At 47.1% G+C, this 24,704-nt stretch overlaps 1 protein-coding gene across 1 annotated transcript in view; it reads right to left on the bottom strand.

The window, feature by feature from the left end:
• Positions 1-24,704, bottom strand: part of LOC311223026 (discoidin, CUB and LCCL domain-containing protein 1) — a 116,244-nt gene that overhangs the window by 76,937 nt on the left and 14,603 nt on the right. Inside the window, exon 3 of the mRNA XM_084307719.1 lies at positions 8,819-8,956. Within this exon, the coding sequence (XP_084163845.1) occupies positions 8,819-8,956 (138 nt within the window). The remainder of the gene's footprint in view (positions 1-8,818; positions 8,957-24,704) is intronic.

Below are 24,704 nucleotides of genomic sequence, written 5' to 3'. Positions count from 1 at the left end.
ACAGTTACAAATGAACTGCATTTATATAGCAGCTTTTATCCAAAGCGCTTTACAACTTATACCTCACATTCTCACATTCACTCACACATTCATACAGGAGCGGGAATCGAACCGAGAACCTTCCGATTACCAGACGACCGCTCAGCCTCCTGAGCCACTGTCGTGCTTCATACAGTAAAAAAGTAAGAGTAAAGACCAAACACTATACAAAATATACAACATACAAAAATAAATGTATATCGTCCCACCATGCTCTATACAAAACTAAATGTATATTGTCCCACCATGCTCTATACAAAACTAAATGTATATTGTCCCACCATGCTCTATACAAAATATACAACATACAAAACTAAATGTATATTGTCCCACCACGCTCTATACAAAATATACAACATACAAAACTAAATGTATATCGTCCCACCATGCTCTATACAAAACTAAATGTATATTGTCCCACCATGCTCTATACAAAACTAAATGTATATTGTCCCACCATGCTCTATACAAAATATACAACATACAAAACTAAATGTATATTGTCCCACCACGCTCTATACAAAATATACAACATACAAAACTAATGTATATTGTCCCACCACGCTCTATACAAAATATACAACATACAAAACTAAATGTATATTGTCCCACCACGCTCTATACAAAATATACAACATACAAAACTAAATGTATATTGTCCCACCACGCTCTATACAAAATATACAACATACAAAACTAAATGTATATTGTCCCACCACGCTCCACAAACCCATTCCCGTCATGCTCCACAACCCCATTCCCGTCATGCTCGTTGTGAAACTCACGACCCTCCCCTGCTCCCTTCATGCTGAATCGTGGGACAAGTGGTCATAACTAGGGACGTGACTAAGCTCTTTGTCGCCACCTCAGCCCCCAGTTCTTCCAGTAGCTGTTGACCCGTGTGCTGATCTTATGCAACATGGAGTGATGTGTATGTCTGGAGACGGCCCTGCTTCCGGACACAGCAGGAGTCCATAAACACCGTAAAGAACAGGAAACGAGGAAACATACAGTACAGACCTACAGACATACAGACCACCTCTCTACATACAGACCACCTCTCTACATACAGACCACCTCTCTACATATCTCTCTCTCTCGTCACTTATAATTATATATTTTTTTTGAGACTTATCGATTCGATTATCATAGAAACTCTTACTAATAATAATAATAATAATAATAATAATAATAATAATAATAATAATAATAATAATAATAATAATAATAATAATATCTTAAATTTATATAGCGCCTTTCAGGAGACCCAAGGCGCTTAACAGCTAAGGGAGGGGGACAGGGAACAATGTAGCAACAACATATTAATCAAAAGGAAAGAAAACAAAGAAAACAAAAGAAAAAGGGGAAATCATTTACAAATTTGGTGAAAAGGTGGGTTTTGAGTTGGGATTTGAAAGAGTGCAGGGATGTAGCACTACGGATGTTTGGAGGGAGTGAGTTCCAGAGGGTGGGTGCGGCCACAGAGAAGGCTCTGGGACCAACAGTCCGCATGTTGGTGGTGGGGATGGAGAGGAGACCGGAGTCAGAGGACCGCAGCCTCCGGGGCGGGATGTAGGGATGGAGGAGGTCCGCTAGGTACCGGGGGGCAAGGGAGTGAAGGGCTTTGTAGGTGATGAGGAGGATCTTGAAATTGATGCAGGACTTGACTGGAAGCCAGTGGAGGTGGATGAGGGTGGGGGTGATGTGGTGCCAGGACTTGGTGCGGGTGAGAACCCTGGCAGCAGAATTTTGGACATATTGTAGCCTGTTCAGGGCATTACTGGGTAGCCCTATGAGGACAGAGGTTGCATAGTCCAGACGTGAGGTGACGAAAGCGTGGATGAGAGTCTCTGCTACGGAGTCGGGGAGAGATGGCCGGAGTTGGGAAATGTTCCTGAGATGGAAAAAGGCTGATTTGGTTATTGTTTTGATGTGGGAATGAAAGGAGAGGGTGGAGTCCAGTATGACGCCCAGGTTGCAAACATTTGGGGAAGGGTGGATTAGGCAGCCGTCCACTTCAAGGAGGAGGTCTCCAACCTTCCGGAGCAGTGACTGCTTGGCCACAACCATGAGCTCAGTTTTCTTGCTATTTAGCTTCAGGAAATTGGATGACATCCAGGCCTTGATGTCAAGGAGACAGTTGACGAGGTGCTGCTGGCCAGTATGACTTACTACCATAGTGTCCTTATACCTGCATCACTGTATAAGCTATATATGCTAATATATATTTTGTATTCAGTTGAATCACCTGTACATTGTATATTACTGTTGCACTTTACTGTTACATTTGCACTCTGGTTGGATGCCAAACCTCTTTTTTGTTGTACTGTACTTGTGTTGTATGATGACAATGTAGGAATGCGGTAATGATAGCGAAGACGGAGTCGTGTTCCGATTAGTGCACTGTAGGGCTGTCCCCGACTAAGGATTTGGATGGTCGACTATGATTGGCCAAAATTTGCCGTTAATAGACTATTGGTCGACAAAAAAAAAATATATATATATATATATATAATATATTTTTGTAAAAAAAAATTAATAAATTTTTTTTTAAATTTGTATCATTCCATTTGGGCTGTGGGGGGTGCTTAATGTCTGAAGGAGTCGACTGAAGGCTTCTTGTCCTCTGCAAAAGCATGCAATTGGTCCACTGATGGATACATCTTGATATTTGTCTAGTCTAGTGTGTTCATTAGATGGGTGAAATCCTCTTTCAGTGCCTCTGTGCCTGTTTTCGTAGGCAGTTAGCCTCTGGTATGCGTGCCATTAGCGTTAGCCACGCTTCTATGCCTCTTTTATTTTGAAAAAAAAAATATTATATTCGACTAAGAGGTTGGCCAGTCGACTACGGCTCCTTTCGACCGATTAGTCGACTAGCCCTAGTGCACTGCATCCCTGCCCGAGCCCGATGGGGCCCTACCCGACCCGACGGGTTCGGGCTGGGTAGGGCTTTGTTTTTAAATAAATAATTCGGGCTCGGCCGGGCCGGGCAGCGGCCTCTTTTTATTAGAATTTTTTTTTATTGCTCGCTCGCTATACTCATATAACTAGGGTTATAGGATAACCTTACGGTTTCACTTTCATTTTTGCGTAACGTAGTGCTGTCATCAGAGAGTGAAAGCCTCTTGTCTGAGGAGTCAAGATGTATAAGTTAACAGATAAAATAGTAAAGGGAAAGCTGCATTTTTGGAAACATTTGGATGTAATTACCGCAGCCCGCAGGGAGAACTCGAGGGGAGTGATGAAGCCCTCAGGTGGATGATGAACAAATGAACCGGACCGAAGTGCATTGGTTGTTTGAAGTTGGAATAAAGCCAGTTGGCGAACGTTTTAATTTGTTCTTGGATGTATGTAGCCGGTTGGCGAAGTTTTGTTAATGTTGTTCAACACGTTGCTGACATCAACAGCGAAGTGGTGAGTCTGATGTATTATTATTTGCTGGTGTGGGGTCGCTGCTGCCCTGTTCTGTTGTGCTTTCATTATATAAATGTTGCTCTGCTCGAAATCTGATTTCTGTTTTCTGTTTGTTTGTATAGTGCCTGAGTAGGCTATTGTGTCTTGTGTGTGTGTGTGTCAAAGAAGATTCCATATAGCCTTCAATACGTTTTACGAGGCTGCCGTGTGAGTCAGTCTAAGCGAGCACTGGGACGGCATTCTAATAAGAGTGAAACAGGCTATGTAAATGCTTCTTAGTTTTTTTCTTTTTTTTAAACTTACGTTTTTATTTTTGACGACAGTATGTGACGGTTTGACGACAGTATGTGACGGTCGCATCTGTCACAAGCTCCGCTCCATTTTTTGTTAATTTCGCTTAAATACCTACTTTATACAACACTAATGTGTTTAAACCTCGACTTATATATTAACTAAGACCTTCAACTAACTATATCAACAGTGAAACGCAGCATGCGACCAAAGAAAGATAGCTCAAAAAGACGTGAAGCAGATTCTCCAACGGCAGACGGCGCGGTGACACGTTCAGGAAAGGGAAGAGCGGACGCTATTGAGAATAAAAAACCCGACACACTTTACACACTTTAGAACACCTAAACACACTTTATATTTATTGGTAAAGAATTTGCACTACAACCCATACCTCATTACACCTTACTGTAAATTGTACCTAAATTGTACCTCATCCCATTTCTGCTTTGCACTATATAGTATATTGTATATTAGTATATTGTATAGTATATTGTATGGTAACTCAGTTACTTCTACTCTGCATTGAACATTGTACATATGTACATACTGAACACTTGTGCCTACGTACGTGACTTCTATTTTATACTTGCTATACTTATTTTATTTTATACTTATCTATTTTTGTCTAGCACAGTCTCTGGAGCGTAACAGAAAGAAGCATTTTGTATAAAAGTATTCTGTACTTCTGTATGACAACTAATAAAGAAACTTGAACTTGAACTTGAACTAATCTAATCTCAAAAACAATTATTTATACAGACCACTTCGAGATTGGTAATATCGGCCATAACAGAAATGTTAATATCGGTTATCGGTATATCTACAGATGTCGGTACATCCCTAGTTAAGAGAATTCACTTATAAAACACCAAACTTGCATTTGGTGGTGGTGGTGGTGGTGGTGGGCTTGCAATGGTTAACATGCTTTTCCTCTGCCTCGGCTGAAGAGGGGGGAACACATAGCTGACCACCCACTCCAAGTGGCGGCCTCTCTCTCTCCATTCAGCCCCCCGGGAGGAGAGGCCGCAGGAGAGGCCGCGCTCTGCTTACACAGCCAACACTACGGAGCGCGGATAGGGATGAAGGCTGCATGCCAGTAAGTGCACACATGCACACACACACAGACACACACGTGCGCGCACACACATGCACACATAGACACACACACGTGCACGCACACACACAGACAACACTACGGAGCGCAGATAGGGATGAAGGCTGCATGCCAGTAAGTGCACACTCGCACACTCGCACACACAGACACAGACACACACATGCACACACAGACACACACACATGCGCGCACACACAGACACACACACTCGCACTCACATACACACTCACACACACACACACACACTTGGATGCACATACACAAGAGCACTCACATTTTCCTACAGAGGCCAGTGTTAACATTCCACTGGAGTAAACATGCAAATAGGCCCCGTTTACCACATTCAGTATTTAAACGGAATCAATTACTTCTAGAACACGGCCGAGCGCTGCACACACACTGCGCCGTGATCTCCTGTTCGCAGCCACGGTGATAAATTACTGTTTAGGTGGTCCTGTTCTCGCTGAGGGGACGAACCATACGGCGTGACCACAAGTGCCTGGTAATAAACGGTATACTTATCGCTGACTACGCGAGGACTTTTACAAAACAGTAATCACGACAGACGCACGCGGGAGAGGAGGAGCACCGCCGACATCAGAGGAGCCGGTCGGACGACGTCACTCGTCGGTTCGTCTGCATCAGTGGTTCTCAACGAGGGGTCAGGGAGGACCCTCAGGGGGTCAGGGGTCAGGTGGAGCCCCAGGGGTCCCTGAGGAGGTTTCAGGAGGTCCCCAGAAAAACCGGGAACCTCCGGATTACCAGGCGAGTGCTCTACCTCCCGAGCCACTGTCACCATGACCAGGTCCGGTATGGTATGGTTGGGTTTGCGTCTCCATTGTCAAGTCAAGTCAAGTCAATTTTATTTATATAGCACATTTCCAGGCAGCGGCAGCTGGCACCAAAGTGCTTCACCGGCAGGTTGATAAAAACAAAATAATGTGATGCAAGATATAAGATTAAAAACATAATAAAGCAATAAAAGTAATAAAAACAAAATAATATGATGCAAGATATAAGATTAAAACCATGGTAAAGCAATGAAAGTAATAAAAACAGGTAGGACACAGTAAAACAAAGAGGATAGAAGGGCCAGGGGTCTAGTGGTGATTAAGTGGGGGGGAAGGCCAAGGAGAACAGGTAGGTTTTTAAAAGTGATTTAAAAGCCTGCACGGTCTGGGTGGTCCGTACGCTGAGGGGGAGGCTGTTCCACAATCTAGGCGCTGCGGTGGAGAAAGCTCTGTGTGAATGAATGAATGAAAACTTTATTTAACAGATTGCAGAATGGGTACAATACAGTACGGCTCAATACATACAATTGTTAAGGGGATGCAGACCTGAGAAAGACGTTTGTCTTGTTTCCATCAGGGTCTCCCCTAGTCTTGAGCCTAGTTCTAGGCACCACCAGTAGCAGCTGGTCAGCTGATCTGAGGGATCGGTGGGGGGTGTGGCGGTGCAGGAGTTCGGACAGATAGGGAGGAGCCGTGCCATTTAGTGATTTAAAAACATTTAGGGCTAATTTAAAATCGATCCTAAAGCGGACAGGCAGCCAGTGGAGCGAGGCCAAAACTGGGCTGATATGTTCATGTTTTTTTGTTTTGGTGAGGAGGCGCGCGGCTGCGTTCTGCACCAGTTGTAGGCGGCGAAGCAAGGATTTGTCGATGCCCGTGTAAAGGGCATTGCAGTAGTCGAGGCGAGTGGTGACTGTTAAGTTCACTTCTACTGCAGCCTTTACGGTAATCTGTTAAAAGGGAATGGGCGCTGTTGTTGGGCGTGTCTTGTTTGGGACTGGAGGAAGGCTGTGGCCACTACGCTGTGAGAGCGTGAAATAAACATGAATGAAAGATAACGGTTGTCTTATTTGCAACTTAATATGGTAGCAGAGGATGTCGGCCTCTAACGTTACTAACTACAGGCAGCCGCCTGGACTGGACGAAAAGACGTCTTTTGAGAAGTGGAAGAATGAAGTGGAAATGTGGAGTCGGGTGACGGATTTAGTCAAGAAGAAACAAGCGTTGGCTGTTGCTCTATCGTTGACGGGTAGGGCGAGGGATACTGCGTTGGAAATACCTGTCGATGATCTAAATAAGGATGATGGAATGGTAACTTTGATTCGGGAACTTGACAGGGTGTTTTTGAGAGAAGAGAAGGACCGGGCTTACGAAGCCTATTCGGAGTTTGATCAGATTTCGCGAGGAGACGGCGTCTCTATGGTGGACTATATTGTTGATTTTGAACAGAAGTACAACCGGATCAAGAATTCGATATGGTTCTACCTGACGCTGTTTTGGCATTCAAACTGCTGGATACAGCAGGCCTCGACATCAAAGACAAACAACTGGCATTGACTGCCTGTGGTAAGCACACCTTTGTTGATATGAAGTCAGGACTGAAACGTATATTTGGAGAAAAAACTGAGAAAAAGGCAGGGGGCATTATTGTGAAGCAAGATGCAGCTTTCTACACAGATCAGAGACGAGAGCAGCAGAGGCGGGAGCAGCCGAGAGCTCAAAGTGGACAAGTTAGAGGGCCATTCGCAGGCACAAATCCGCTTGATAAATTTGGAAGACGAACGAAGTGTGGGATTTGTCAGAGCACATTCCACTGGGTGAAAGATTGCCCAAACAAAAAAGAATATGTAAAGGTGACGGAAGAAAATGAAGAACCAGATGAGTGTAATATAACACTTTTTTCTAAGGAATCAGATGCCCACAGTATTACTTTCACATATTGGGCAGCTGGAGAAGGCATCAGAAAAGTGAGCAGCAGTGTCAGAGGTAAACGTGTGGGATTTTTTTGTAGGTACATGAGGGGAAATAGCAGAGCAAGGGATTTTAGTGGAGAAAACAATAGGTGAGTGGTCAGAAAAAGCAGCAGCACATATATCAATTATATTGACATATAGTCCAAATGATTGTGTTTCTTGTAGACTCTCCGGTTGCTAGGCAACCTTTCAAAGTCCACACCACCAACAACTGTGGTACACAAGCTAAACCGTGATGATACAACAGTCCCAACCAGGTCTGGCCAGGTGGTGAAAGGTGTCTGTTTCAGGTTTGTCCAGGTTCTAAATACGGTTCTAAATTAGCCTAGCTTAGCACAATGAATGGAAGCGGACATGACCGGTTAGCCTTCGGGAGAGGTGTTAGTTGGACAATGCCTAGGCTAACCGGTCATGTCCGCTTCCATTAATTGTGCTAAGCTAGGCTAACGTGCAGCCAGATAGCTTTCTACTGAACGCACAGAGAGGAAGCTGGTATCTATTTTCTTGTCTCTCTCTGGAGAAGACGGTAAGCTAATTTCCCAAAATGTTGGCGTGTTGCTAAGGCTGGGCGATATGGCATAAACATTTTATCGCCGATTTTTTTAAACCACATCCGATTTACGATTTCAATCGATTTTTTTCTCTTAAAAACTAGAAACGCCAAGGAAATCATTCAAATAAGCTTTGTTTTTATTTGACACAAAAAGATTATCAAACCAAGATGAATTTCCCTATTTGGATTGAAGTGCAAACCTAACTTTCACCAATCTTCACAAAAGAAAAATAATTATATATATATATATATATATATATATATATATATATAAAAGGTTACTCTTGATCAAACAAAGATGAATGTCCCTATTGGGATTAATAGTGCAATAACTTGCTTTTTCACCAAACTTCACTTTAAACAAATAAAAGGTGCGTTTTGATCATCAAACTAGAAGGAATTTCCCTATTGGGATCAATAAAGTGCAAATCTAACTTTCCCCAAACATCACTTTTTGTAAAATAAAAGGTGACTAAAAAAATTTAAATAAAAAAGTTTTAATTTTTTTTTGAAAATCGATTTTCATTAAAAAACATCTTCCTAAATCATTCATTCGAATTAATCAATTAAATCGATTAATCGCCCAGCCCTAGCGTGTTCCTTTAAATACAGCTGGGTGGGGGTGGGTTTCTCAGCACGCTACCTGGGTTCTGGTCCGTGGTGTAGGAGAGCAGGAAGCCCCGCCCGGAGCGGTGTGGGCCCGACTGGAAGACGACCGTCGCCTCGCTGCTGTTCACCGTCACGTTCCTCTCTGAGGCATCGAGCTTCCCGCACAGAGGCCCTGAGAACACAGACACACGAGACCATAGGAAGACACATCAACACACACACACACACAGCCTTCTCAGCCCACATCGCTGCTGTCAAACTGGTAACGTTCATGGTTTTACTTGAAGCGAAAGCAGGCTAGACATGGTTCTCTGTGTGTTGTACAACCAGGAACACGCTAACATTTTGGGAAATTAGCTTACCGTCTTCTCCAGAGAGAGACAAGAAGATAGATACCAGTTATGTTACGTCATAGCTTACGCTCTGTGCTCTACTGGAACATATCCCATATCCAGTCTATATACTGAATACATTTCTCCACATGTACCTATACACACCCATCCGTCTGGCCACACCCCCATCCGCTCCTCTACATAAGCAGGGGTGTGGCCATACTAACAGCTCCTTCCTTATTTTCACCACGGCGAGTGTCTGTATACACCACTTGAGTTTAGTGTAAAATAGTTGGAAAGGAGCTACGTTGAAGAGAAGGAGCTGCGTTGACATTATATCTTTGTTTTCTCTCTCACAATTTTTCGAGGAAATACAGCGATAATGTCTTCGCCACCGGAGTGTCTAGAAGATGATGATCATTCTAGCCTCCATTGGAGCTTCGTAGTAGGGGCTTGCGTCGCTGAGCAATCTCCGCCGGCATTACCTCCGGCTCTGCAGTTGGAATTTGCTTGGGAGGCGGTCGGCTGTGTGAGGGCTGACAGCCTCTCTGGGGCGGGTGATGTGGCCCTCGACCTAGCATACCGTGCGGCAAAGGGAACCGCTCCCGCCTACCTCCGGTCAATGGTCTCTAACTACACACCCTCAAGACCCCTACGCTCTGCATCTTCTGGCCGCCTCAGACCTACTCCTATCCAAGCTCCGGGAGGGTCATCAAAGAGAAGTCGCCTATTCTCAGTCCTTGCCCCACAATGGTGGAATGAACTACCCACCCCAGTTAGGACAGCCGAATCACGTCCAATCTTTCGCCGTCGACTAAAGACGCACTTCTTCAACCATTATCTGAATAATAAAAAAAAAAAATATATAAAAAAAAATCTAACCCTAACTAACCGTACTGTCATGCACTTGTCCTAATAAACTAACCTACACTGTAGCACTCAACACTTTGATGAACATTGTTGCTCAGCTGATAGAGTTGTGCCCTTCCTGATGGCTTGTCGTACAGAACTTGTAAGTCGCTTTGGATAAAAGCGTCAGCTAAATGACTAAATGTAAATGTGGGCGCCAGGTGTGTTGGTTGTGGGGGGAACAACTACACAGTTATTGTTATTGTCAAGATGAGTTATGCGGTGCGTGAGAACTTAAAAAGAAGTTCTGCTCTGTTGTATGTGTCTTGAGCTTGGTAGGTGATGCAATGCAGTAGAGACAATTTGTTCTTCTGCTCTGCTCCCTACTAGTAGTGTATATTGGGTCAGAGCCTCCTCCTCAGGGAGTTTCAGAGCCTCCTCGGTGAGTTTCAGAACCTCCCTCTCAGTGAGGGAGCCTCCTCAAGAGTTTCAGAGCCTCCTCCTCAGAGAGTCTTAGTCCAATTGTTACATGAATCTTTTTGGACACGTAGCTCAATGTTGCATATATCTTTTCAATTATTACTCACATGGGAAGTCTCTCTCTTTTTTGGGTCTCGACGTGTACATAGTGCTGACCCTGGGTGCTTCTGTGTGGAACCACGCATGGGCTTGCACGCCTTGGTTGCTCATCATTGAAACAGCGTTTTTATGGGGCAACTAGGATGGAGTTTTGTCTCTTCCGAGCGCCAGTGTACTAGGTTAGTCTCTATGAATTCTAGTTCATCTCTGGGGGGAGATAACGGAATAGATCAAAGCATTGGCGGAGGGGTCTCATGCCTTTGGGGTGGGCCACCGGGCGCGGCTTGGTGGCGCCCTCTGTGATGTTTTAGATCGACATGCTACCCCCCTCTTGGGACTGGGGATGGCGGCGTGATTAGGACACGGGACTGGTTCTGGTCGCGCCGGACCAGGTCAGTTAACCCGTTGTCCACCGGGGCGCAGATCTGCTGTTCTGGTACCCTGAGGGACTTGTGCTTTTTCGGGGGGGAAATGCCGGGTCGGCCCGGGCGTTGCAGGGTTTGATGTTATGGAGGTGTTCGTGATTATGTCACTGCATGTTATCCTTCACTGTTGCTTGGTCCATATTGGTTGTACCTTGCGCTGTGCTGAAGGAGCCTGGTCCTTCTCCATTCTTTTTTCGCCCCTCTTCTCCTGCTTGGCGGGGCTGGGAGGGGGCTGTCGAGGTGGTTCTTGTACCCCTCTGGCATCCCTGTGTACGTCCCGGTCCGCCGGGCCCAGGTCCGGACTCGTTCTCGTCGACCTGTTGGCCTGGGTTAACCCCTTCTTGAGAACTGAAACGCTTGTACTGCTGTATAGCCAGTGTATACCCGCAGTTGTGTTTTGGAGTTTTTTCTTGGGGGGGTTATAGGAACAACCGCCTCCTGTTAGGTGGTGGTTGGTTTCCAGGTGTGTTGGTAGCGGAGTCGACTCTCGGGTTAGGCCGGGCTTGACCCCGTCTGCCTGCGAGTGTGCCCCCGCACCTTTCATGACATCTGCCAATCGTGTCTGCCTTCTCTGCCTCGGCCCCTCTAGAGGGTCTGGGTTTTTTGTGGAGGCTGCGACATGGTGCACAGCATACCGCACACCCCTTCCGCCGGGGTGCTGTTTTCAGCAGACCCCTTTGGCGCCTGTCAAGTCCGCAGTGCTCCAGGCTCAGGTTGAGTCTTTTGACCCGTTACCTGGATTGAGGGATCAACCTCTTTGGGGGTTGTCTCCCCGGTGCGCTGCCTGGTCCCGCTGTGGGTGTAGCCTCTTGAGTGCTTCAGGGCGGCGTGCTGTAGGGGGGAAGGGCCTGCTCTTGGATGGGCCCTGTCCGATACGCTGGCGATGTGGGGGGTGGTGTCACTAGTGACAGCCTGGTGGGGTCTCGATGCTGCGGCGTCGTTGGCCTCACCAGGCCCCCTTTTCCGGGGGGTCCAGTCCCTTCCTGGGGCTGGGTCCTCCTTCGCTACGGCCTTGCCACGGGGTTGGGTTTTTGCCCTTGACCCCGTGATATTAGGGGTTGTAACGGGGGTTTTGTTTCTTCCCGTTCGTTCCCTAGTGGCATGTGGGTTGTGCGTTTGTGTAGTCGTGGGTTCTTCTGTGGGAAGGTAAGTCCCACGGTCTGGGTCCTCCCCGGTTCTGATGGTTGTGGGGTGCCTCAGCGGGTACATTTGTCTGCTCCTGTGTTCCAGTAGAGCACAGAGCGTAAGCTATGACGTAACATAACATACGGTTATCTATATAACCATAGTTATGTCAGTAATAGCGAGCGCTCTGTGCTGGACTCACTGAGGACCCCGTGGTCTTCGCCTTGGTGGTGAAAGACTTGGGAAGGAGCTGTTAGTATGACCACACCCCTGCTTATGTAGAGGAGCGGATGGGGGTGTGTGTCAGAATGCAGGTAGGTGAATTCCAATGGTTGAAGGCAATCACAGAGACAGAGAGTGTTTACTCTTGAACAGGTTCGACTTTAATAGTAAGAACACAGAGTAAATTCTAAGAGAGAACAAGTGCTAAAAGCACCAGTGTAAGATAAGGTAAATGGGAGCTTATTGGAGGTCCAAAGTAGAACCGTCCGCGTTATCCCCGAACGCAATTAGTGAAGACCTGACAATGGACAAGCAGAAGAGAGGTATGTTAAATAGAGACCAAATACCAACATTCCACACACACCCCCGTGACAGCCAATCAGGAACCACCCCTAAGTGACAGCACTAATTGACAGGGAAATGACAGGTGACAAGCCCAGTGACATATGCCAGGAATGTGGGTGGTCACCGACCGAGGTCGGTGTCCAGAACGTAACAGTACCCTCCCCCGACGAACGGCACCAGACGTTCACCTAGGAGCCTCGGGATTCAGCCGCCGGAAATCAACGATCAGGCTGGGATCTAAAATATCCCTTTGAGGCACCCAAGAACGCTCTTCTATCCCGTACCCCTCCCAATCCACCAAGAACTGAAACCCCCTACCCCTCCGCCTACAACCCAGTATCCTCCGCACCGTGTAAATGGGTTGACCGCCAATAAACCGGGGCGGAGGAACCACAGGCAGTGGCGGGGCCAAGGGCGATGAGAGGAATGGCTTCAACAGGGACACATGAAACGTCGGATGAACCCTCATAGAGCTCGGAAGTCGTAGCTTGTAAGCCACTGGATTAACCCGATGAATCACTTTAAATGGTCCTATAAAGCGAGGAGCCAGCTTCTTGGATTCCACCCGGAGAGGGAGATCCCGGGTGGAAAGCCAAACCCGCTGCCCTGGACGGTAAACTGGAGCCGGACGACGCTTACGGTTAGCCTGCCGTTGGGTACTAACCGAAACCTTCTGTAGCGCCTTCCGAACCTGTTTCCACGTCCTGCGACAGCGAGCCACATGTGCCTGGGCCGAGGGCACCTCCGCCTCCTGCTCCTGCTCGGGAAACAGAGGAGGTTGAAAACCATACTGGCACTGAAAGGGAGACATACCGGTAGAAGAGGAGAGAAGGGTATTATGCGCATACTCAGCCCAAGCCAACCTCCTACTCCACGTTGCCGGACTACCGGCAACGTAACACCTCAAGACCCCCTCCAAATCCTGGTTGACCCTCTCCGTCTGCCCGTTCGACTGTGGATGGAACCCAGACGACAGACTGACAGAGGCGCCGAGGCCGGCGGCAAACGCCTTCCAGAACCTGGAGGCGAACTGAGGACCCCGGTCCGACACGATATCTACTGGCAGCCCGTGGACCCGAAAGACATGCTGTATAATTAAATCAGCAGTCTCCCGGGCCGAAGGAAGCTTGGGGAGAGGGACAAAGTGAGCCGCCTTAGAGAACCGATCCACCACCACCAAAATGGTGGTGAATCCGTCCGAAAGGGGAAGACCAGAAATAAAGTCCAGAGATATGTGTGACCAGGGTCGTTTAGGAATAGGAAGTGGTCGGAGGAGACCCGCCGGTGCCCGTCGAGAGGTCTTACTACGTGCGCACACCGGACAGGCCGCCACAAAGGAACGCGTATCCCCCTCCACTGTCGGCCACCAGAACCTCCTACGGATAAATTCCAGGGTCCTGGTTGCCCCTGGGTGGCTGGTGAGGGATGACGCATGTGCCCACTGTAGCAAGCGTGAGCGCGCCACCTTGGGAACATACGACCGTCCCGGAGGACCCCCACCAGGATCGGGCTCCCGCGTTAGCGCCGACCTTACCACCTTCTCTATGCCCCAAGACACGGGTGCCAAAATCAAGGCCGGTGGAATAATGGGATGGGGCTGCTCCTCCCGCCCAGGAAGATCAAACTGGCGCGACAACGCGTCAGGTTTGATATTCTTGGAGCCGGGTCTATAGGAGATGGTATATCGAAATCGTGTGAAGAACAACGTCCACCTGGCCTGGCGAGCGTTAAGGCGTTTAGCCCCTTGGATGTAAGCCAAGTTCTTATGGTCAGTCCAAATAATGAAAGGATGTGCCGCCCCCTCCAACCAATGTCTCCACTCCTCCAGTGCCAATTTGATCGCCAATAACTCCCGATTACCCACGTCGTAATTACGCTCGGCTGGTGACAGACGGCGAGAAAAAAAAGCACACGGGTGCACTTTCCCATCCTTTAAGCATCTCTGAGAGAGCACCCCCCCCACCGCGACGTCAGAGGCATCCACCTCCACAATGAACGGAACCTCCGCGTCATGGCGGATCAATACAGGAGCGGATGTAAAACGACGTTTACGATCGCAGAAGGCCGACTCAGCCCTAGGCGACCATTCAAAGCCAGGGAGAGAGGCCTTAGTGAGAGCTGTTAAGGGATTGGCTAAGGCGCTAAAATTGCGAATAAAGCGCCTGTAAAAATTTGCAAAGCCCAAAAACCGTTGTAACCCCTTGAGCGACGAAGGCCGTGGCCAGTCCAAAACTGCACTCACCTTGGCTGGATCCATGCGCAGATCGCCCTTCGTCAACACAAAGCCCAGGAAGGACACGGTGTCCGTGTGAAACACACACTTCTCAGCCTTAACGAATAGTTGATGCTTGAGGAGACGGTCTAGCACCTCCCAAACGTGCATTTGGTGTTGCACCATATCGCGAGAAAAAATCTGGATATCATCTAAGTAGACAAACACCGACACCCCAATCAAGTCTCGCAGCACGTCGTTAACCAGGGCTTGGAAGACTGCCGGAGCATTAGCCAAACCAAAGGGCATGACCAAATACTCATAGTGCCCATTGGGTGTGTTAAATGCAGTCTTCCACTCGTCTCCCTCTCTAATCCTGACCAGGTTGTATGCATTACGTAAGTCAAGTTTAGAAAAGACCTGTGCCCCCTGTAAGCACTCAAAGGCCGTGTCCATGAGGGGTAAAGGATATCGGTTCTTGATGGAAACGTCATTCAATCCCCTATAATCAATGCATGGGCGCTGATCCCCATCCTTTTTATCAACAAAAAAGAAGCCAGCGCCGGCAGGGGAAGTGGAAGGGCGTATGTGCCCCGCAAGCAATGCCTCCTCTATGTAGGTGTTCATGGCCAAGGTTTCGGGGCGTGAGAGAGAGAACATTCGCCCGCGAGGCGGGGAGGTACCGGGTAGAAGATTAATGGGACAGTCGTATGATCTATGAGGCGGAAGTGCTTTAGCACGCGTCTTGCTAAAAACGTCCGCCAGGTCCCAATAGATCTCAGGCACCCCTATTAAATCGGGATTAGAGGGTAGATCAGAATCTGCCACGCTCCCCACCATCCTGGAGAAAGAGGGAGGAGACAAAAGAGAAGAGGGGGGGGGAGACAAGGGTTTGGGCAAACTCCCGCTGACGATCGACTTGACGTCGGCCGCCGTTGAGAGTTCGCCCGTGCTCCAATTAATGACACGAACACATGACGACAACCAGGGATGACCCAACACCAAGACAGAATAGGGGGAAAAGATGACAAAAAAAGTAACCCATTCCCACTCCCCACCCTCCACCCGGATGTGTAAGGGAACTGTGCGCTGGGTGACGCTCCCACTGCCCAGGGGCCGACCGTCCAGGGCATAGACTGGTAAGGGAACCCCTAAGTCCTCCACCGGGGTTCCCCACTCCTTCACCAGTCCCACGTGAATAAAATTGCCCGCCGCCCCTGAGTCAATGAGAGCCTTAGTTCCCCTAATGTCACCCCCACAGTTGATCGCCACCTCAAAAAATGTGCGAGAATCCGTGGTCTTGGCAGGAATGAGCCCACCTGCTGGCGCCCTCTCGAGGCCCGACGGCGCACCTTCCATCCCCGATTGGCGCCGAGCCGATACAGCCTGGACCCGACAGCTGCCGAAGCGGTGACCGGTGCGGCCGCACCGGAAGCAGCGTCGCTCTTTGATGAAGCGCTGCCGATCGTCGTCCGAGAGCGACAGCGCTCCAAGCTGCATGGATTCATCACCCAGTGGCCCACTCGTGTAATGCATGGAATTATCAACACCAGGAGAAGAAGGAAAACATACCTGGGGCTGGGTGTTGTTGACATGCTCCTTCTCCCTCTCCCGGTGCCGATTATCCATCTTGATGGTGGTGTTGATCAGCACTTCCAGCTGCTCGGGGATCTCACGCGCGGAGAGAGCATCTCGCATCCGCGCTGAGAGTCCCCTGACGAACAGAACCACTCAGACGTTCTCCGCCCAAGCTGTCTCCCGAGCCAAGATCCGAAACTTGATAGCATAAGCTGCGACTGTGCGGAGGCCCTGCCGGCAGTCGAGAAGACGACCACCAGCCTCGAAGATCGAGAGTACCCGGGAAGTATCGAATACTCTTCTCAATTCCCGGGTAAAGGCGTCCAGACTGTCGCAGATTATCGCCCCTGCCTCTAATTCCGCCGTAGCCCAGGAGAGAGCTTCGCCGGTGAGCAGTGTGATAATATACGCTACCTGCGCTGTCTCCGATGGAAATGATCGTGGTTGCAGCCGGAAAACGAGTAGACACTGGGTGATGAATTCCCGACAACCATCCGGTGATCCGTCATAGCGAGCGGGCGCCTGCAGATGTGGTTCGCGGGACCGCTCCTGGACCCCGAACCCCCCCCGACTTTCCTCTGCGTGGAGCGCTGCTTCCCCCGCCGCCGACTGCACACCAGCCACTCCTTCTTGGGCTTGTCGAGCTGTGGCCAACGCCGACTGCGCCACCGCTTGGGATGATCCGACGACCCCATTGAGTCGGATTAACTCGGCGCTGACCAGCTGCTGATGTTCCTCCATCCGTGTCTGGGCTGCTCCCTGCGTCCGGAGCATCTCCATGATGGCCTCCATGGAATTCTGATGGTCAGGTCTTCTGTCAGAATGCAGGTAGGTGAATTCCAATGGTTGAAGGCAATCACAGAGACAGAGAGTGTTTACTCTTGAACAGGTTCGACTTTAATAGTAAGAACACAGAGTAAATTCTAAGAGAGAACAAGTGCTAAAAGCACCAGTGTAAGATAAGGTAAATGGGAGCTTATTGGAGGTCCAAAGTAGAACCGTCCGCGTTATCCCCGAACGCAATTAGTGAAGACCTGACAATGGACAAGCAGAAGAGAGGTATGTTAAATAGCGACCAAATACCAACATTCCACACACACCCCCGTGACAGCCAATCAGGAACCACCCCTAAGTGACAGCACTAATTGACAGGGAAATGACAGGTGACAAGCCCAGTGACATATGCCAGGAATGTGGGTGGTCACCGACCGAGGTCGGTGTCCAGAACGTAACAGGTGTGGCCAGACGGATGGGTGTGTATAGGTACATGTGGAGAAATGTATTCAGTATATAGACTGGATATGGGATATGTTCCAGTAGAGCACAGAGCGCTCGCTATTACTCACATAACTATGGTTATATAGATAACCGTATGTTTCCTCTCTGTGCGTTCAGTAGAAGCGCTGCCGATCGTCGTCCGAGAGCGACAGCGCTCCAAGCTGCATGGATTCATCACCCAGTGGCCCACTCGTGTAATGCATGGAATTATCAACACCAGGAGAAGAAGGAAAACATACCTGGGGCTGGGTGTTGTTGACATGCTCCTTCTCCCTCTCCCGGTGCCGATTATCCATCTTGATGGTGGTGTTGATCAGCACTTCCAGCTGCTCGGGGATCTCACGCGCGGAGAGAGCATCTCGCATCCGCGCTGAGAGTCCCCTGACGAACAGAACCACTCAGACGTTCTCCGCCCAAGCTGTCTCCCGAGCCAAGATCCGAAACTTGATAGCATAAGCTGCGACTGTGCGGAGGCCCTGCCGGCAGTCGAGAAGACGACCACCAGCCTCGAAGATCGAGAGTACCCGGGAAGTATCGAATACTCTTCTCAATTCCCGGGTAAAGGCGTCCAGACTGTCGCAGATTATCGCCCCTGCCTCTAATTCCGCCGTAGCCCAGGAGAGAGCTTCGCCGGTGAGCAGTGTGATAATATACGCTACCTGCGCTGTCTCCGATGGAAATGATCGTGGTTGCAGCCGGAAAACGAGTAGACACTGGGTGATGAATTCCCGACAACCATCCGGTGATCCGTCATAGCGAGCGGGCGCCTGCAGATGTGGTTCGCGGGACCGCTCCTGGACCCCGAACCCCCCCCGACTTTCCTCTGCGTGGAGCGCTGCTTCCCCCGCCGCCGACTGCACACCAGCCACTCCTTCTTGGGCTTGTCGAGCTGTGGCCAACGCCGACTGCGCCACCGCTTGGGATGATCCGACGACCCCATTGAGTCGGATTAACTCGGCGCTGACCAGCTGCTGATGTTCCTCCATCCGTGTCTGGGCTGCTCCCTGCGTCCGGAGCATCTCCATGATGGCCTCCATGGAATTCTGATGGTCAGGTCTTCTGTCAGAATGCAGGTAGGTGAATTCCAATGGTTGAAGGCAATCACAGAGACAGAGAGTGTTTACTCTTGAACAGGTTCGACTTTAATAGTAAGAACACAGAGTAAATTCTAAGAGAGAACAAGTGCTAAAAGCACCAGTGTAAGATAAGGTAAATGGGAGCTTATTGGAGGTCCAAAGTAGAACCGTCCGCGTTATCCCCGAACGCAATTAGTGAAGACCTGACAATGGACAAGCAGAAGAGAGGTATGTTAAATAGCGACCAAATACCAACATTCCACACACACCCCCGTGACAGCCAATCAGGAACCACCCCTAAGTGACAGCACTAATTGACAGGGAAATGACAGGTGACAAGCCCAGTGACATATGCCAGGAATGTGGGTGGTCACCGACCGAGGTCGGTGTCCAGAACGTAACAGGTGTGGCCAGACGGATGGGTGTGTATAGGTACATGTGGAGAAATGTATTCAGTATATAGACTGGATATGGGATATGTTCCAGTAGAGCACAGAGCGCTCGCTATTACTCACATAACTATGGTTATATAGATAACCGTATGTTTCCTCTCTGTGCGTTCAGTAGAAAGCTAACTGGCTGCACGTTAGCCTAGCTTAGCACAATGAATGGAAGCGGACATGACTGGTTAGCCTTCGGGAGAGGTGTTAGTTGGACAATGCCTAGGCTAACCGGCACTGTCCACTTCCATTTATTGTGCTAAGCTAGGCTAACGTGCAACCAGATAGCTTTCTGCTGAACGCACAGAGAGGAAACTGGTATCTATCTTCTTGTCTCTCTCTCTCTGGAGAAGACGGTAAGCTAATTTCCCAAAATGTTGGCGTGTTCCTTTAAGGACCCCTTGTGTGTTACTTCAAAAATACTTGGGTGTCAATCTAAAAATGAGGTTGTTTTTCATAATCCTTGAAAAGTAAGTAAGTACGTTTTTATTTATATAGCACCTTCTTCAACGATGTTGCAAAGTGCTTCACATAATACAGAATGAATACAAAGTGCATTTCACATAACACAATAATTAAAACAGGGTGTATCACATAACACAAGAACATGAAAACAGCTAAATGCAAAAGGATAAAAACATTACAATACAGCCCCTAACCAGGGACGTGAGACGTTTTTTTTTTAAAGACGTTTACACATTCTGCCAATCAAACAGAGAGGGAGGGAGTGCCAGAGGGATGGGGCCCTAACAGCAAAAGACCTATCGCCTTTGGATCTGCAGAGGGAGAGGAGTATAGATAGGAGACCTTGTGTTATGGTTTGTAATGCGACCCCAATTGCACGACACAGACAGGTAATCAGAGTTAGCCAAAACAAGGGCATGATTTATTATTCACAAAAAGAGGCACTGAGCCTTTAAAAGGGGGGAAAAACACTAAAGTCCAATGACACAAAAAAGGCGGCACTGTGCCTTTAACGGGCGAACAGGCAGGAAAAAAGTAACAGGAATCTTCTGGAACACGGGCAAACAGTACCCAGGAATCGTCTTCCTCGCGGGCCAAGGTAAACAGGAATCTTCTTCCTCCCGACCAGAACGCTGCCGACGGGCAACGCAGCACACAGGGGATCCGAGGGGAACGGGGTGAGAACACGGGCATCCTCCCGTGGAGTAATAGAGAGCGATGGCGAGCCTCACCCCAGGAACGGGTCCATGTAGAGGGAGTTTGGGAAGTAGCCGGCACGACATCTGGAGTGGGAACACTGGGATCCTTCCGTGGAGTAATAGAGAGCGAAGACGGTGTCCTACTCCAGGAAACGGCGACAGGTGGTGATGTACAGGGGTGGCACGACGTCTTACGCCGGAGACGCGGCAGTAGATGGTAGTAACAAGAACGACCCGACAAGGAGTGGAGGGGAGTCAGCGTATATGAATCCTCCCGACGAGCTGATTGTGGATCAATCTCAGGTGCGTGAACTCAGAAAAACGGCACGCCCCCTCGTTGGGCAGCATGCAGAATTCCTCCAGCCCTCACACCTTGGTTGGATCTAAGAGGCCTAGAGGTGGAATAAGGTTGCAGGAGTTCAGAGACATACGAGGGGGCGAGACCATGTAGAGAAGCGGTTCTCAAACTACGGGTCGCGACCCAAAGTGGGGTTGTGGGCATTGGCAAGATTTTTTTTTTATTAAATCTATATACATTTTTTTTTTTTTTTTTTTAGTGTTCTGGCAACATATTTTGGCTAAATATACCTTGTTTTATACATGTGTATTGATAACATAGTGCTGTAATTAAATGTCTAATAAATATGCATGATCAAGTTCAACAATGTGTGCTTTTATTGTGATATTCCTTAATTCCATGTTGAAATTACACGATACATTAAGTGTGGGGTCGCCAAAAGAAAATCCTAAATAAAATGGGGTCCTGGTATAAAAGAGTTTGAGAACCCCTGATGTAGAGCATGAAAGGTTTATGCTTTTGAAGAATGGAGATACAAGGTTTCCAGACAAGCACAGACTGTAGATTCTGCAAATTCACACAAAAGTTTTTTGTGTTTACTGGACCTTCTTCTGTATTATTGTGGGAAGTGTAGGTGGAACTCTGGGGGTTGGACTGCTCCCAGTAGACCAGGGGTTCTCAAACTCTTCCATACCATGACCCTATTTTATTTAGGAATCCTTTTGGGGACCCCACACTTAATGTATCACGTAATTTCAATGTGGAATTAAGGAATATCATAAAAGCACACGTTGTTGAACTTGATCATGCATATTTAATTGTATGTAATTACAGCACTATGTTATCAGTACACATTTATAAAACGAGGCATATTTAGCCAAAATATGTTGCCAGAACATTAAAAAAAAAAAATATATATATATATATATATATATATATATATATATATATATATATATATATATATATATATATATATATATATTTTTTTTTTCCAATGCACTGTCACCTACCCCAATTTGGGTAAATGTTTTTTCATTCATTCATTCATTCATTCATTCATTCATTCATTCATTCAACCTTTATTTAAACACGAGGGACACTGAGGTTTCTCTCATTTAGAGTGACGTAGAGTTTACAACTAAAAGAGATAGAGTAACACAATTCATGTTAGCCGGATAATTTTCAGGATAGCTTGACTTAAGCCAGACCTTTCCGTTCCTCGACGTCGGATTGTCTAAATCGCCATGGTAACAGATCAGAAAGTTTGAACCTGGTAGAGGGCAGAGTTTAATTCAGTTAGCTGGATAACCTGCATGGCCACACCCTCGCAAAGAAATGCAGCTCCCTTCCTGAAATAATTCTCACAGTCTAGATCCCATTATACCATTCTGAATTATGTTTTTGTGCTTCGTTTTTCTAGAGCGGGCTTTTGAAATGTAAAATAATAGACCTAAAATGCTGATAATAAATCATATTCAGCCTATGAATTTACTTTGTCCTATATAATGCACGTCATAGTTATACGGATACGGCGCTCGCGATCGCGACACACACAGTTATTTTAATAACGGACTAAACGGATCATTGCAAATGTGAATCCTGCTGGGATATTTTTAATGAATGAAACCTATCGGGCGTTTGGCTCTGATTCGTTTAATATTCTTCGCTGTGTATTTGCTTAACGGAGCGCCCGGATTGTGTTTTATTCAAGCATACATTGAAGCGTCTATGCGCGGATTGTGTATATGAATTATGAGGAATCTGATCTGTGGATTGTTTAATTGTATCACTGTCACTGTGACAGTGTCACACGTTATTGTGATATTGTAACTGGGTTTAAAATATATGAGGAGATGCGCTGTTTGATGGATTTGATGACATGACGTGACTTGATAAATTGAATGAGCCTTTGACGTTTTTGATGAATGAATTTGAGAAAATGCATTTATCTTTTCAAGCACTGTTATCTGATGATGAACATGAGGTGTCACTGGTATAAACCAAAGGTTAATCAATTGATGATGTCCGAAACATATTAAAGCCTGATTAATAGTGTAACTGCAAGCCTCCCTCCAAGCCTCTTTGGGAACCATGCAATATTTATATAGTACATAATACCTAAGCACATACAGTACAGATATCCTCATAATATAATTCGTATCAATTAGATATACTATTTGGGCTTGTTTTTATCCTAATTCTGAAAGAGTTGAACTAATTATTTTCGTTAGCAAGATCTCATTTGATTATTCATTCCATTAAGCCTACTGCCAGCAGGCACATTTAAAGAAATATAATCTGATTGATTGGGGTAATGAGGGACTTAAAATTAGCCTATAGATTATGCATTTAACTTGTCGGCGAGGCTATATTGAGCCGTACTGTATTGTACCCATTCTGCAATCTTGTTAATAAAGTTTTAAATCAATCAATCAATCAATGCCTTTAGAAAATCAGGATTTCTGCGATCGACATCTGCTGTCTTTTCAGGTGAGGCGGCCGCTCGCAATTATCCTGAGTATCAAGTCTGGTTCGAATTAACGAGACTGAATCAGGGTTCGACTTTGGGAAAGCCTGGATTCAAACATCGGGTTAATTGAATCTGGATAATGGGACTTTTGATCGACTTAGTTGAACCAGGTACGGGGAAATAGGGTTGTGCGTCCCCTTAACAATTGTGTGTATTGAGCCGTACTGTATTGAGCCGTACTGTATTGTACCCATTCTACAATCTGTTAATAAAGTTTTCAATCAATCAATCACACAAAGATAAAACAAAGATAAAAACAGTTAATCAGAACGATAAAAACAAGTTAAAATAAGATAAAAACAGGTACTCAGAACGATAAAAACAAGTTAATAAAACAGGAAACAAGAAACAGGAGAAGCAGACTAAAGCGATTTACAAAATTGCATACAATGGTTATTAATTTACATTTTACATTTTATCATGTAGCTGACGCTTTTATCCGAAAGGGACTTACAAGTTATGTACGACAAGTCAGCAGGAGGGGTACAACTTAATCAAAGCTATTAATCAAAGCTATTAATCAAAGCTATAAATTGTCCAAAGGTTGGAAGAGTATCAATCTTTAAAGTGCATTGAAGGCCGTTCCGAGAATATGGAGCACTAAAAGAGAAGGCAGTTTTTACCAAAATTAGAACAACAGGTTTTAAGTTTCACATGTAGCTGGTCATCATCTCTGGAAAAATCACTGGGCTGCTTTCTGTCATTCATCTCATCTTCTGGACTCATGCCTCTCATTGTACACACACACACACACGCGCGCACACACACACACACACAGACTGTGACACACACGCGCGCGTGCGCGCACACACACACACACAGACCGTGACACACACACACACGCACACACACACGCACGAGGGGTGGGTGGGGGACACTGTACAACTGTACAAGCAAAACTGTACATTGGAATATTGACAAGACCATACTTGGTAATTTACTGTACATTGGAGGGGGTTGTGTTAGGACATTTACAGGGGCCAGTTTCGAATTGCAGTCTCCCGTAGGTGTTTTTTGAGAGTGTTTTTGAAAGTGGGTAGTGATTCACATTCCTTTACAGCTTTGGGTAGGGCGTTCCACATTGATGTGGCATAATTGCGAAACGTGTTTAGTCCCTTGTTTGAGCCGAATCTGGGTTTAACATGATTTGTGGAGCTCCCTCTGGTGTTGTGATTGTGGTATTCACTGACCTTTGGGAAGTATTTTGACATGTACATGGGTACCTTGGTCGTGTAGTGTATCTTGTAGACCAGGCCCATTGCAAGTTGCTGTACTCTGTCATCTACTCTAAGCCATCCTAGGTTGTCAAAGTGGGCAGGGGTGAGGTTGGTTCTAGGAGTAAGGTCAAGCAGTAGTCTGACCAGTTTGTTTTGAGATGTTTGTAATTTTGTTTTTAGCGCCTTTGAGGTGCTTTGGTACCATGAGGTGCAAGCATAGTCGTAGTACCCTTGAATGAGTGCTCCTG

Source organism: Notolepis coatsorum, assembly GCF_963971535.1.
Source record: "Notolepis coatsorum genome assembly, chromosome: 2".
NCBI classification, from domain to species: Eukaryota; Metazoa; Chordata; class Actinopteri; order Aulopiformes; family Paralepididae; genus Notolepis; species Notolepis coatsorum.
The sequence above is the reverse complement of the archived record's forward strand: the minus strand, read 5'-3'. Positions and strand labels throughout refer to the sequence as shown.